The sequence below is a fragment of the Kryptolebias marmoratus genome, linkage group LG2 (assembly GCF_001649575.2).
Source record: "Kryptolebias marmoratus isolate JLee-2015 linkage group LG2, ASM164957v2, whole genome shotgun sequence".
Classification (NCBI taxonomy): domain Eukaryota; kingdom Metazoa; phylum Chordata; class Actinopteri; order Cyprinodontiformes; family Rivulidae; genus Kryptolebias; species Kryptolebias marmoratus.
The window spans coordinates 36,528,968-36,543,998 of NC_051431.1; the positions used below are offsets into that span (position 1 = coordinate 36,528,968).

General features: G+C 39.7%; 1 protein-coding gene across 1 annotated transcript; it reads right to left on the bottom strand.

Moving 5' to 3' along the window:
* Positions 1–1,091: 1,091 nt before the first annotated feature.
* Positions 1,092–14,402, bottom strand: naglu (N-acetylglucosaminidase, alpha). Its single transcript, XM_017431826.3, has 6 exons — positions 13,885–14,402; positions 11,735–11,882; positions 8,755–8,901; positions 6,887–6,972; positions 4,813–5,069; positions 1,092–4,133 (listed from the first exon to the last, which is right to left on the bottom strand). The coding sequence occupies exons 1-6, from the start codon at positions 14,292–14,294 to the stop codon at positions 2,926–2,928; spliced, it is 2,256 nt and encodes a 751-aa protein (XP_017287315.1). The 5' UTR covers positions 14,295–14,402; the 3' UTR covers positions 1,092–2,925.
* Between the last annotated feature and the right edge of the window lie 629 nt (positions 14,403–15,031).

Here is a 15,031-nt window from a genome sequence, read left to right on the forward strand (position 1 = left end):
CACACACCTCATCAGCCGCCCTCCCAAAAATACGATCCTTTTAAAGCGACAGCACGACACTTCCACCTTTTCCTATCTGGCAACCCTGAAGAGCATAGACAGACTGTGCGTATGCCAGTAGAGCAGAGGCTGCGGAATGGATCTGCCCTCTGGGAGGTCAGTAAACCTTTGGACCCGTCGATCAGGGTCAGCTGCTACAATCAGCAGCCACGGCACCATCCACACGAACACCACTCTGTCTGTGCTCTGCACGTGTTGTAACACGTTCAGTTGAGAAAACGGCAACAAACTAAACTAACTGTGTCATGCAAAAGTGTAGAGGTTTAACATGAGCTCATGTAGCCTTCGTTCACACCGGTATGTGATTTATAAAGAAAAAAAAAAGATTTTTTAAAAATCTGGCACTCATTTGGCTCACCATTAGCCTAGCCTGGATGACGACTTCTGCCCTTTACTCCTAACTCCATGACTGGTAAGGTAGTAGCTTTTGATAACTGGTAATCAAAGTTGACTGACTATCCCTTTAAACTAAAATGGTAACAGGTCTACTCCACTGCGCCTTTGAACCATAGGGTCTACAGAGAAGTTTAGCGTTTTTCTTTCTTACACATTCAAACAGTGCCTGGTCTTTCCACACATACCGTTTGTTGTTTTTAGTGTTACTAGTAAAAACAATCCAACACATCTAAAGTTCTACCCATTCTACGGAAAAATAAAACATTTTTCATGAAATAGTTCATTTACAGTGTACGACTGAAGGAAAACAAGAGCTTCACCCAGCATAAAATCTGAAAGCTCCCCTTTCAGCACCTTCAGATTAAAGTGTCTTGTTTTAGCGATACATGAAGTGAGATGTGCAATTTGTTGCAGGATTTTCTAGAGTTCTAACTTTTCTTTCTTAAATGAATGCATTTGTTTGCAGTTTGCTTTGAAAGAATAGTGTAAATAATGGGCCTTCTAAAGCGTAGAACCAATCAACAGAAAGTAACTGTGTTGGACCAATAGACTTACAGAGGCTGGGCTTCAGATTTTATGTTAACCAAACCACTTTATGAGCTTTCCAAAACAAAAAGAACATGGAAGTCAACCTGTGAACCTCACTCTAAAAACATGATTTTAATTAAAAATCTTTAACATCATTTGCATCAACAACAGTACAAAATTGTCAAAGGGGCAATAATGAGTCTTAATTTAACACCTCATGCTCTTTTAAAAAGGCATTTCTGTGTTATCAAAACAACATGGAAAACAATCTGCAGCTTTTTTGATTAAATTTACCTTCTGTGTTTATTAGGCATCCGTCAACAACTCCCCCAAAAAAGTCTTTGTCGTTTCTATAAATATCCTCCTAAACACGACAGTTTCCAGAAATGCTTTCATCCACACAGAAACGTGGAGAACGACCCAAAACGCTGTTGTGACCATGTATGTGGCACTGCAGTTGAAGCATGGTGAAGCTTTTAGGGCTTCCTCCTGATTGCTTTAGAGACAGAGAGCCTACCAGGGACATGTAGTGGTCCACAGCACTTCGTTTCATTGGGATACAAACCTCGACACTCTGCTTCAACAGAGTGAAACAGGCTTCAGAGCCTTAGTGTCAAACATCACATCTCTAATAGGCACCGCAGATTTGTCATCGCAACAAGACAAAAAGACGACTGCAAATACAAAAGCAAAAACCAAATCTTTTTTTGTGGACTAATGACAAAGTGGAGCTTCTACTTTGTGTCAGGTTAAACTACAAGACTACTAAAGTGCAGGAGTGATTTGACTGAGTCATGTCGGTCCGAATACGTGGAACTGGTGGACTCTTTTTAGGCCCAGCAAGGGACGGATGGAGGGAAGGGTTTTCCCTCACGGATCTGCAGTAATGTCGATTGGAGAGTAGAAAAAAAGACCTGTATTCATAAGGAACTGTCTGTAACATTACCAGAATCCCATAAGAAGGACAGTCTTTAAAAAATATCAAAAAAAAAAACTAAAATGGATGCCTTTCGACTCACACTCCTCTCCTTACAGGACAAATGTGAATCTCACGAACAAACCCTGCTTTTCCCTTTGGATCTATTTTTTTAGGATTTGATGCCTGTGCCGTTCTATTGCTTGTTCTGTCCACTTGTTATTTGAAATCATGAATAAACTATAAAGTTAAAAAAATAAACTCCTGATGACCGCTGATTAGACACCAGAGAGTACTTAAAAAGCACAAGAATTATGCCCCTTTTGGCCTTCAGTACAGCCACCTCTTACTCTGCACTGCTGCTGTGGATCACTGAAAACTCCTCACAGCTCAGCTGAAACAAAAAGGTAGGTTTTCACCAGAGGCTGTCCTACGAAGCAGGATTAACAGAGGAGCCGTCGTTATTGAGCTGCAAGTCAGAGTTTTTGGTATCACAAAGGAGGCTCTCTTTGAACCAAGATCCCCATAGCAACAGAGGCTCAGTACACAGTTTACTGATTTCTTTTGTTTGTTTTAATGACAACGCAGCTAGAAAAATCTGAGTTAAAGTAACATCAGAACCTCTGTTGTAGTACCTGTTATTTCTGAGTTGTTGTTGTGGTTTTGTAATGCCAGGAAACAAAAAGCCCGGCTATGATGAACTTGCTTCGTAGTACAGGCCTGTGAACTCGCCTATGATGCTTCCCTCTGGTGTCGAGTGCTTTAGATAGCATCTTTCTTTACTCTTTTCTGTCACCGTCTGTATTCTAGATGAGTGTGGCAATGACCCGTGACTCATGTACTGCTTGTCAGACAGCACATACTGGACCATGCTGCTTCAGTACAAACACATGTAGAATTATAACCCTACTGTGTATCATTTCCACATCAAAATTTGTAGAAAAAAAAAAAAACAAGAAATCCTGGAAAATAAAAATAGAGGGACATTCTTCTAGCTGTGACTTGATACAAGTTGTAGTCTCTGTTTATAGTAGTCTCTTAATGGCCTGTGGGTAGTACTTGAGATAGATTCTGTAGGTGATTTCATAGGTGTCTCCCTGAGGTTTGGTTGGGTACTTTCTGCCATTGTAAATGAACCCCTTCTCAACCTGGAAAACTGCTTGGTTGAAGGTGTCCTGTCTGTATGGCTGTCCACTGTCCAGACACCCCACCAGCGTTTGGACAAAAAGCCCCCAACGCTGAGCGTAGTAGTCTTCAATAAGGCCCCCCCACTCTTTGCTAGCATAGTCCAGGATCTCACCACTGGGACCCCACAGAGTGACCTGGTTCCTGGCGTTCATATCATAGAGCTGTGCCTCCCTCTCGTTCAGAGCCATGGACCGTGCTCGCTCCAGCCAAGTCCCCAACAGGAAGTTGCCATTGCTGCTCAACAGGCGATTGAGCTCAGGCAAGAGGTCGTAAACCAGCACGCCTCCAGCAGTCAGCAGCTCAAGCATTTTTTTATTCTGGAAAGCAACGATGATATCGTGGTAATAGTACGATGTTAGGACTTGAAGGACCTGCCGAGTCACATCCACCAGGTCGTACTGGAAGGTCTCTTTGGACATAAAAGAAGGAGCTTCTTCCATGAGCAGTTTCCAGGCTTTAAATACATCAGCCGGGTTGTACCAAAAGCTAGTTTTCATGCGAAAGGACGGTCTGTGTACAAGTGGGCTCTGGTTGTGGTTTTTATAATGTGGCACAGTGCAGTTGTAAACACTAAAAAATAAAAGCTTCCATGCAGCAGTCAGGTTAGTATCCATGCTGCCGTAGCGGCGTACTGCATATAGTGACACCCATTTGGCCAAGTTGACAGGCTCTTTGCGCCAAGCTAGTTCACTCATCAGCTCATATATGACAGGATTCTGCTCGATACCCTCAGGTGTCATACCTATTCCTACAATAGTGGAGTTTGGAAAACTCAAGGCCTGGAAAGGACCTGAATTGATGCTTTCGACTGTGCCAAAAAGCCCACTGTTTCCTCCAAAGTTCTGCAGCATGCACCAAATGAAGGGTTGTCCGTAGAAAGATTCTGTATATGAGAAGACTGGATTAGTCTCTGCAAAAAGATCGAGCACGATCATTCTTCCAAGGGGTACTCCGTGCAGCAGTGCCTGAATCTGTGCTGGCTTCCAGAACGCGGCATCACTGAAGAACAGCCAGCCTTGCATCAGCCAGACTGCATCAGGATCAACTGGAGAGGGGGGAGGGGGAGGGGGGTTGCATGTAGGTCAAAGACAGGACAGTTTAACATGGGTCATTACACCAGGACAGTTTTTCCAACATTCACACTATTGTTTTCCTCTCTTATTTTTTCACACATTTATTTTTCAATCTAACTACTTCTGCATACTCTGTGCTGTTTTAGCCATTTATATATCAAAATAGTCAGCTCATTCAGGAGATTGGTGATCTGACTTTTGTATTTTTCCAAACCTTTATATTTTTCTAAATATTTAACTTTATTTACAAATATTTTTCCCACAGAAATACACTGAGATCTTTCAAATTCATTTAAAATGATTTTCATTTAAATTGATCTTCAGCATACATCCTCCACTTTTAGCTTCTACCCAAGCTTTTGCTTCTTTTAGCTTCTAGCTAGACTTTTAATACATTTAGCTAGCCTTCACTACTCTTAGCTTTTAGCTAACCTGTTGCTACTTTTACCTTATACCTAGCCTTTTGTTTTTTGTTGTTGTTTATAGCTAGTCTATTGCTATATTTAGCTTTTAGCTAGCTTTTTGCTCCTTTTAGTTAGTGTTCACCCATTTCTCTGGCTGTACTTGCATTTCCAAATGTAAACATTGAGGCAGCTTTGTCAGGTTCCTAAGCTTTAACGTGAACAGCTTGTTATGAACCCACAGACTTACCTGCAGTCATTGAGGCAAACACAGAGCGACTGACTGCAGAAAGATAGACGGGATCAGAAGACGGCGGGGTCATCTCATTGAAGGTGTCTGTGTTGTAGACATGATCTGTGCCAAATTGTTTTACCACCTGGGAGAGATAGAGGGAGCCAATCTGGAGAAAAAGTGGGTCCCGCGGGTCTAAGATGTAGGAGCATGAGAAGCTGCAGTTGAAGTGAGACCAAGGTCCCAGTCTGGTTACATTAGCCTTTGGATACAACCTGGAACACAAACAGGCATTATTAAGGTTTGGATAGAAAACTCTAGAACTGCTGACTCTAACCTTATGGTATGGGTCTGTCATACCATACAGTGCAGATTATTCTCACCATCAGAAACATTCAAAGTCATATTTGTTTATTTAAATCCTAAAACAATGGTACATGTTAAAATAAAGCAACTACTGCCCTGTACAAAGGTCTTTCACATAAAGGTTAAACTGCAAATCTGGTTAGTTTTTTTATTTGCCCGCTACTGAAAGGTGAAGGTAGACAGTTATGTTTCTGTTTGTGCACGTGTGTGTCTGTTACCAAAATATCTCACAAACCAGTGGATGAATTTTTAATGAACCTTGCAAAAAAGCAGTCACTGGTGCACGTCTACAACTGGTTCACTTTTGAAGTCAACGTGATTCAAGATGGCTGCCACAGTCAACTCCCCTCAGACAACCCAAACATGGCTATAAGTCAGTCAATTTTATACAAACTGATAAATAAATTTGTGTGGTGTAAGGTGAGAGTCATTCACAACACATACTTCATGTGCTACTTATTGCATGAGACCCTTACTTAATTTGTTAGCATTAACTGCCTCTAATGCCAGAGTCAGTCTTATCTTATGTTAAGAAACAAAGACGTTTTGGCTGTTTTGGTCAAACCTTAAAAAAAAAAAAAACGTTTTGCACAATATCACAAGATGTCATGCTCAGAGTATGTGTTGTGAATGACTCTCAGCTACTACCACATCAAATTGACCTCAGTATCTGTAAAATTATCTGCCTTATAGTCATTTTTGTCTTGGATAATGTCAGTTATCTGTGATCTCCATTTTGAACTAGATTGACTCCAAATGTTAATCAGCTGTAAATTTACACAGTGATTACTTTTTGCAAGTTTCAATAAAATCCATCTCTTCACACCTTGGAGTGGTTAATGAAATATCAAGGCAAACAGCATTGACTCTAACAGCAGTGAGCGATAAGCATTCCTTCAAGAAACGCTAGGAATTTCTCTTCTTTTTTTCCCTTTCTATTTTAAATTCTATAAACTACCAATACAAAATTTACACACTCAAACAATGAAATGAGACATTTCAAGCAAACACACACACACACACACACACACACACACACACACACACACACACTGACTGCACTCAGAGGGAGATCCGAGAGAAATAAAGATAGCAGTAAGAGATACCCTGGTTGAAAAGACCAAAATTGCCTACATTTGAAATATAAACTGCATAAAAAGCTCAAAATTGTTAAGTTTTCACACACAACTTTCTATTTTGTTTCTGGGTTTGTTTAATAAATAATGACACGGTGGAATCTGTTGTGTGTTTTTGTGCACTTGAGGTTAGATTTGAATAATTGTAGAACCTTCTAAAGATTACATTATTTTTTTTAAGTCCTGATACCTAAAACCCTAAATTTGACAGAGGATGTAGTGTCTTTTTCCCAATACCTGTGCAATGGCCAAAGGTGCTTCAATGCTAACACATTAGCCCCCTGATAATTTACACCAAAATGCAAAGTTGCATTTATAATAAATGGAGTCTTAATATTAAATAAATAATTCATTTAATATTAAGACTCCGTTGGGACCACTTGATTGCTCAGTTTATGTGTTACATAAAACCTTAGAATCAAAATGAGGGTACATTTCCATTTCACCTTGACTATAATTCAGAATTTTGAAAGAAATAATTTATAAAATATTGTTCTCAATGACAAGCTTCTATAAATCTGTTATACTTGTGAACAGAGCACAAATACACTGTATAATATTCAAACACTAGCAAAATGAAGAGTTGTCACCTGAGTATTCCTTTGGGAATGTTTCCAGAGAATGCTGGCAGCACAGGTATCATGCCAAAATTTCTCATGCGCTCTAAAATTTTAAACTACAAAAAACAATAAAAGAAGAGAAATACACAATATTTAATGCACAAGTAAATCAGTGTACATATTGTTTAAAAATATCTTCGGGCATCAAACTATGACATTAAAAAGTTCCTAAACTACTCCAGCTATTGTAGCTTTACATATCATGTCAGCTACTCATGTTCCATCACAAAATCATACCTTATTATATTCTGTACAACAGTGGTGATGTGTGTAAAGTTTACATGACTCACAGAGTTTTCCCCCCTAAAATATAGACATTTACACTCAGACATTGAAAGTTTGGCACCCAGGAGGAATGGTCTGATTCTGATGTAATTTGGTCCACATGCAGACCAGTGATGGGATGGAAATGATTTACAAGGAGCTGACACATTTAGACCAGGCACCAGGGGGCGTAAATGTGTTATAGTATGGTGTTATCAGGCAGCTGCTGGAAAGTCTGACAGTCAATCAAAAGGTCAGTAGACAGAGGACATAGATACAAAGGAATATTAGTAGCCCTTGGTGGAGTCTGTTCGGATCGTGGGGGTAGCAGCCTAAGCAGGGAGACCCAGACTTCCCTCTCCCCAGCCACTTGGGCCAGCTCCTCCGGGGGAATCCCAAGGCGTTCCCAGGCCAGCCGAGAAACATAGTCCCTCCATCTTGTCCTGGGCCTCCTCCTGGCGGGACGTGCCCGGAACACCTCATCAGGGAGGCATCCAGGAGGCATCCTCACCAGATGCCCGAGCCACCTCAACTGGCTCCTCTCGATGTGGAGGAGCAGCGGCTCTACTCTGAGTCCCTCCCGGATGACCAAGCTTCGGGAGGGACTCAGTTTTGTACTTTGTGAAAATATTATCCATGCTTACCAGTAAAATGATGCTATTAAATTTATCAAACGTGACTTAAATTAGGATTCAAATTAGGTGCAAACAATTTGTATTTATTTTAATTGTATTTTTGTTTAAAAAAGTATTTCAAAAGTGCCTTTTTGTAAAACTGTAGTTGTGTAAATATTTGGCACAAATAACTTACAATATCACGTAATAAATAGCCATATTTTCTACTTTCTTGTCAACTTTAATCTTTTTTTTTACTAAATCACGATCGGCTGGCGAACGGCCATCTACCACTGGGCTTAGCCTCTTCTGGGAGAAAGCCTGAATACTGTTCTCATTACAGTACAGTCACATGCCCTTTCAGCAGGTGTAGTTTCATTTCCACCACTCTGTCTTGGTGCCCAACCTTTTTTTTTTGTACGCGAGTTTACTTTGGTTCTAAGAATCCAGAATTTCCTGCAACCTTTAAAAGTGCTCTTTATCAGGGTCTGTATGTCTTCCCAAACTTTTTTTTTTGTACTTTGGGTGCTTTTTCTCACTTATTGTCCGTCCAATAAATATCACCTCAACAAGAGAATATTACCTGGATATAAACCATGTTCAGACTGTCTGTTGTTATGCTTCTGACATCATGACCAACATTCAACATATTTTTTAATCATGCACTCAAAGAATCAGTTACATCTAACAGGCCAATCAATTGGTCATCTAATTAACAACAGGACAGTTCTGTTCAATGGTCCGTACATGGCTGAATGTAATAATACCTTTCAATAGGTCCAGTTGTTTTCTTACTTGAAACAGAACCCCAACCAGCTAAAGACTGGGGCTGTGCTAAAAGTTCCTTCATTCTTAGTATCAGTCAATGAGTTTATCGTTATATGTTGCCAAAAGGATAACTGTTCTGACGGTAAACATTAAAGATTCAAAGTGTTTTGACATTCAAGGAGGAGTGAATACTTGGAGGTACAGTTGGTTCACATGCCAGGACTGTGGCAGAGGCCCACCAAACTTGTTCATGTTTGCCATGCGGTTCCAGGCAAGAAAAGCTGGTCCAGAGAAGAACTCTTCAATCTCTGACTCATTTAGTCCAAGAGCACGGTACACCTAAAAGGTATACAAAGATACTCATTAGTTCTTAAATATATATTCAACTACACAAACAGGATCATGGTATGAAGCAAGTATTCTGTTTCTATGTATGCACTTTGTTGTTTCAAAGGGAAGTTTCTCTTATTGTTTTTATTTTAAAGTGATAGTTGACCTCTCCTAAATGGTTGTAGATTCTGAGCCATCCAAAACAAGGTAAATCAAAAAAAAAAATAAACCAACAAACAAAAAAAATAAAAACAAAGGAACTGGATTTGTCTTCTGTAGTTGAACACTTTCTAATTCAAAATTAGAAAGTGTGGAGTTCCAGGCTTTAAACTGCACAAAATGCTAAATTCAGATGCAGATTATTCTCACTCCCACCCCACCTGAGGGTCATTAGGGTATTTGTTTGCTTTGCTCACAGAAAGATGTTTTGGTCATAAAGGTGACCAACTACAGAAGAAAAATCCAGTTGCTTTGCTTTTTTTTTATTGGATCTTTGGAAGGGGGTTCTGTGAAAATGTTATGAACAAATGATATATTGCCTGTTACAAACAGCTCTTTTAATGACCTTAGTTTGGAGAAATAAAGTTTAATTCTGACAGGATTTATGAGCTAACTGCTAGTCTGAGTAGGGAAAAGACCTAACTGGATTTCTGCCATTTACAATTTACCACTAAATTTTGTAGCCAATAAAGTAAATTATATTTCAAAATCCTTCACACTTTTGTCAGAGTTTTGTTACAGAGTTGTTTTTATTTATTTATTTTTACATAAAAACCCTGGTCATTTCCAAATGAAAATAGAAGTAACAGCAGCTAGGTGTAGAACTTCCTGAGCAGCTAGTGGCATTTTGTAAAAATATGTCTGCTGGAATAGCAGAGTAATGTGCGAATGAAGACAACGCAAAGATTTAGAAAATAGCATTTGCATGAACGCTGAATAAAGTTGTTTCAATCCTCCATGAGAAGTCATAAAGTCGGCTCTCAGTCACGTGTTCTCATAGCAGCTTCATCCGCCCCTTCATGACACAAGGCCCGGGCCAAACTTTTTCTCCCAGGTGGTTTGCACCAAGTATTGTGTGACTGGTCAGAAGTTGTTATGGGTGTGTTTATGTGTTTATGAGGAAAAGCCGGTGAGCTTCAATGGAGTCATTTGGTTTCTACTGCTCCAATGAGAAGCAGCTGACCAAGGTTGTTAGAAAATACAGCCGTCTTTACAACTGTTCCAGCAAAACTTATAAACCCATGAACTTAAAAAGACAGCGGAGACAAAGGTGCTCTTCTTGGCTGTGGTGGCCAGGAGGAAGTGTCCCTCGGCCGGGCAGCGTTCAGGACACGTTCCCTTCGTTTGCTCATTAAACTGCGTCGTCATATTTGCAAATGCCAAATGACATGTCCTGTCTCAGTCAGTTTAATAAACATATGTAGTTGTGGTAAGGGAAGCAAAAATCTGTACAAGGACAGGAGACTGCAGAAGCTGGCAGGAAGAAACCTGTAGCATCCGTTTCCTCCCTCCTCCTACCCGCTGTAGGAGGAGGGAGGAGCTTTCTGGGAGTTCTGATCTGAGTGTCCTGTGGACGATGAAAGGTGTGTGAGAAAACGAACGGCTCGCAGCCACGTGACCGCAAACCCATTTCTTGACTTCTTATGCAGTATGCTGGAGCCTTAACATTAGATTATCAATTCAGTTTTGTTTTTGTTTTTTAAATATTGAGTTCACTTAAAGAGCCATCTACAACAGGTAAGATGAAAGTCAGATTTCCCAAAGGGCCTAAGCCAAGGGCCCCAAACTTTAAAGGGCCCCCAAAACAGTAATAATGTTTTCAGTGAGTGAAAATTATCCAAATGCCTTATTTTACCTCTTACTAATGAGGTAAGCTTCCACATCCCTGGAAAAAGTTTTACTTTGTTGATTTCAATTAACAACTGCTAAATGGTTTTTGATGGTTTCTGCTTAGTTTTCTTCATATGTTTTACAGTTTTAAACTATTAGCACTACTGGTTTTACTTAAGTCATTTTGAGCCATAAGGGTTTGTACATATTCCTACTGCTTTGTAAAAGGCTGATGCAGTGTTGATGTTTCCTGTAATTATTCTGTATTTTCACCTTCATCTTGATGTTCCTGAAGCAAAAGCTGTTTATGGCTGTAAATCCTATTAGATTACTTTTTTTATAAAGTCAGATAGTAGGTCTGCATTTGTTTGTCTTTGATTTTTTTAAATCCAAAACTATGCAGTTGCAACCTTTTTTTGCTTTGTGTAATCTCAACCCAGAATCAAGTACTGAAACTGCTTTAGAGAAGATTGCTGCAGTGTAGCCTTTTATTTAGCTTGTTGATATTTTGTCTTGACCTCTTCTTCCTCATTGCCGTCACCCTTTAAAGTGATTTGGTTAATGAAAAAATAAACTTATAGGTAGATCTGTAGTTTGTCTGTGCTTTAGACTTTAGACGTGTGTGACTACAAATTAAAATTAATGTGCACAGAATAAGTGTTGTAATTTGTAGGAGTTAAAAAAAAAAATGCTAATAGGGTCCCAAAGGTAGTTCTAACCCTGGGGCCCACACCTCAATTAACCCTGCTTCTGGTAACATATTCTTTGTTTATAACCTTCGCACAAAACCCTCCTTCAAAAGGTCTGAACTGTCCCTTTACTTACAAGCTTCAGTGGCTTTTTGTGACCAGCTGTAAAAGTATACTTCAGCATCAAAATGAGTGCCTTTTACTCAAAGCGCGTACAGTTAATTGAGTTCAGGGACACGTTGGTTTATCTTAAAACATTTTTATCTTTGCTATTTTACAAGAAACAAGAAAATGACCCAGAAGGATTCCAGGCTGGCTCTGACCTCTTGCCACAGAGCTTCTTGACCTGTGAAGGCCAGCGGCAAGTTGATTCCATTGAGGGCCATCCAGTCGATCTCTTTTTCCCATCTTGGCCAGTCCCACCACACGGCAGAGTAGCTAAAGGTGCAGACGTTTTGGTAATACCGGAATCTAAAGATAAACACACGTTTGTTAGTGAAAAGAACGCTCAGAACGGGTTTTGTGATCCCTATCCAAATAACGGGAAGGTAAGTAGTCTTCTCACAGGGAAACTGCAGCCAAGCCGGAGTTTTCTGATTCATGAATTAAACACTATTTCTCTAAACTGAGGTCATTCAAAGAGCCTTCTACACCAGGTAAGATATTAACTGTACATAATGTTTCCACAGAACACCACCAGAAAACTGAACTACCACTTTAAGTTATATGTTTAGTGAACATGTGCAAATATGTTTCGTCACAAGATAACCCCATGATTTAGTTAAATAACTGAAACAGTGTCTTCACTCCTTTTTATGTTTTTGTTTGGTTTGTTTTCCCCAGAGGAAACAAATGGTAACAAGAGACTTTAAGTTCTACAACAAACAGAGGAAAAAAACTTTACAGTGTTGATGTGAGTTGCTCACATGCTTGTTCTTGTTTTGTTTTGTTTAAAAGGTTTGTGTATTCCAACTACTTCTGCATAGTTTGTACTATTTTAGCCAGTCAAGTACCAAAATGTTCGGCTCATTCAGGAGATGGCTACCATGTATTTTGTATTTTTTGTAACATTTATACTTTTCAAAATATACAAACATTTTCTTCTCAGAAATCCATTGAGATCTCCTACACTCCTTAAAACTTGCAGTACTTGAAATCTGCTTCAACAGACAGGCCTGATTTCTGTCTTCTTATGATACTTTTTAACTTTGAGCTAACCTTTTGCTGCTTTTAGCTTGCAGAGAGCCTTTTCTGACTTTTAACTCTTAGCTAGCTTTTGGCTAGTTTTAACTTTTAGCTAGTGTTTTGCTTGTTTTAGCTAGTGTCCTACTTCTTTTAGTTTTAACTAGACTTGCTCATTTTAGCTTTAGACTGGTGTTCGTGTAACCGGGTTGTATTTCTGTTTTGTATAATTACACAAAACATATTTTTTTTGTTATTTGTATTGTTTCCTTTACCTGACTGTGAACATCTTTGAAAACGCCATCATCGTTGTGGCCCTGTGTCTTTAAGATCGGGAGCCCCTCCTCTTTATTATTCTTCTACGATATTGTTGTTAAATTGTTTGCGCCCCTTAGGCCCTCCCCTTTTGTCATGTTGTCCTGGGGAGAAGTGGGTACTGCTTTTTTTTTTTTAATCTTTCCTTTTAGCTAGTGTTTTTTTTTTTAACTTTTAGCTAATGCTCTGCTCTTCTTAGCTTTTAGCTAATTTTAGCTACCTAGTGTTTACTCCATTTGGCTTTTAGCCAACGCTCTGCTTCTCGTAGCTTTTAGCTATTGTTTTCCTCTTTTTAACTTTTAGCTAGTGTTCTCCTCTTGTTAGCTTTTAGTTAATGTTAGCTTAGAGAAGCAGAACATTAGCTAAAAGGCAAATGGAGCATACACTAGCTCCATTTGGCTTTTAGGTAATGTTCTGCTCATCTAAGCTTTTAGATAGCATTACCTAGTGTTTTCTACTTTTACTACTTTTAGCATGTGTTTTGCTTCTCTTAGCTTTTAGCTAGTGTTTTCCTTTTTTAGCTTTAAGCTAGAGTTAGCTAGCTAATGTTCTGTTGTTCTTAGCTTTTAGCTAGTGTTCTGTTGTTCTTAGCTTTTAGCTAATGTTAGCTAGCTAGTGTTTGCTCAGTTTGGCTTTTAAGTAAAGTTCTGCTCATCTTAGCTTTTAGATAGCATTAGCTAGTGTTTTCTACTTTTAGCTAGTTTTCTGATCCTTTTAGCTTCAGTTTCAGCCTCCTCAGTAAATCTCAGCAGTCTCTCAGTCTTTCGCCGTGTTATTACCACTATGTTACAGATTATTATGTTATCTGTTCTGGAACCAAGAACAACATTCTTCACTTTTACAATTCAATGATTTTCTTTATAACAATAACGTAGTCTTACAATTTAATGAGTTACCATGCTCCAAATAAAACCTTTCCAAGGTGTGAAGAGGCACATCCAGTGTGTGATAATGTCAGACTGAAGATGGGACCGACCTGTGAGGGGTGTTTATCCGCAGCAGCCCGGTGAGAGGCGGCAGAGGACTAGGCACATCCAGCTGGTTCCCCGACCAGGAAACGTGACAGTTGCAGAAATACTTCAGATAGTTGTAAACTCCAGACGCCACGGCCACCCCGGTGCTGCCCGTGGCCACTATCTTGTTGTTTTTGGTGGACCTGAGCTCACACACGTCCAGGCTGTCGTTGGAGAGGGTCTTGTTGACCGACACGATGAACTCCGTAGACCTGTTCCCGAGCAGTCGCTTCAGCAGCCCGTACACGGCTCGGGCTTGAGCCTTGTCGCTAGCTTTCGGTCTGATGCGGTCCAGGCTCGGAAACCTACAGTGTACGGCTACAAACAGACAAAAGACAATCAGAGCCACGCTGCAACTGCTCTTGTTCGACATTTTGACACTTCTTTCAGGTGGAGGCACCGTGCAACTGGTTTAAAAACAAGTGAAATTCTTCATTTGCTGATAACCAGGAAGCACTGCTTGACGGAAACCCCACTGACCAATCAGAGAGAGGAGGGCCGCCCCCTTTAAAACTCTCAGCCAATGAGAGGGCAGCGTTTCTATGAAGGTTTTACACGTGATCAATCTGTCACGTGACTTCACATAACACGTTTGTGTTTTCTGACTAGGAGAAACACAACAAACTGGGAATTACCCACTGTTCAAACAATGTTCAACTTAAATCAGTAATGTGTTACACCGGCTTTCTAGACCTGTTTTGTACTTTTGTTGCATTTCTTTAAGGCAAAGATATCCAGCATTGGGTCTAAATATTTTTTTAAAGTGGCAACCTGTGGAAAAGTTATGAACAATTAATATCATACCTGTTGCAAATAGGTATTTGGTTTTCCTCAGTTTGAAGAAATGGAGTTAATTTCTGACACTCAAACTAGGCCCCACTCAAACTAGCAGTTAACGTGTCAATTTGACACATGTTAAGGTAAGGATTTTCACCTGCAATTCTCTTCCTTCACCTCACCCGAGTTGGTTGATGGAAAGAGACCGGAAGGAGACAATACCTTAAATTTAAATATTTATTTTACCAAAAGCAGAGAGAAAACAGGTTATTACAAAGATAAAACCAAATGCATTTGGGAGACAATCCTCAAATAAAATGTGGGAAAACACAT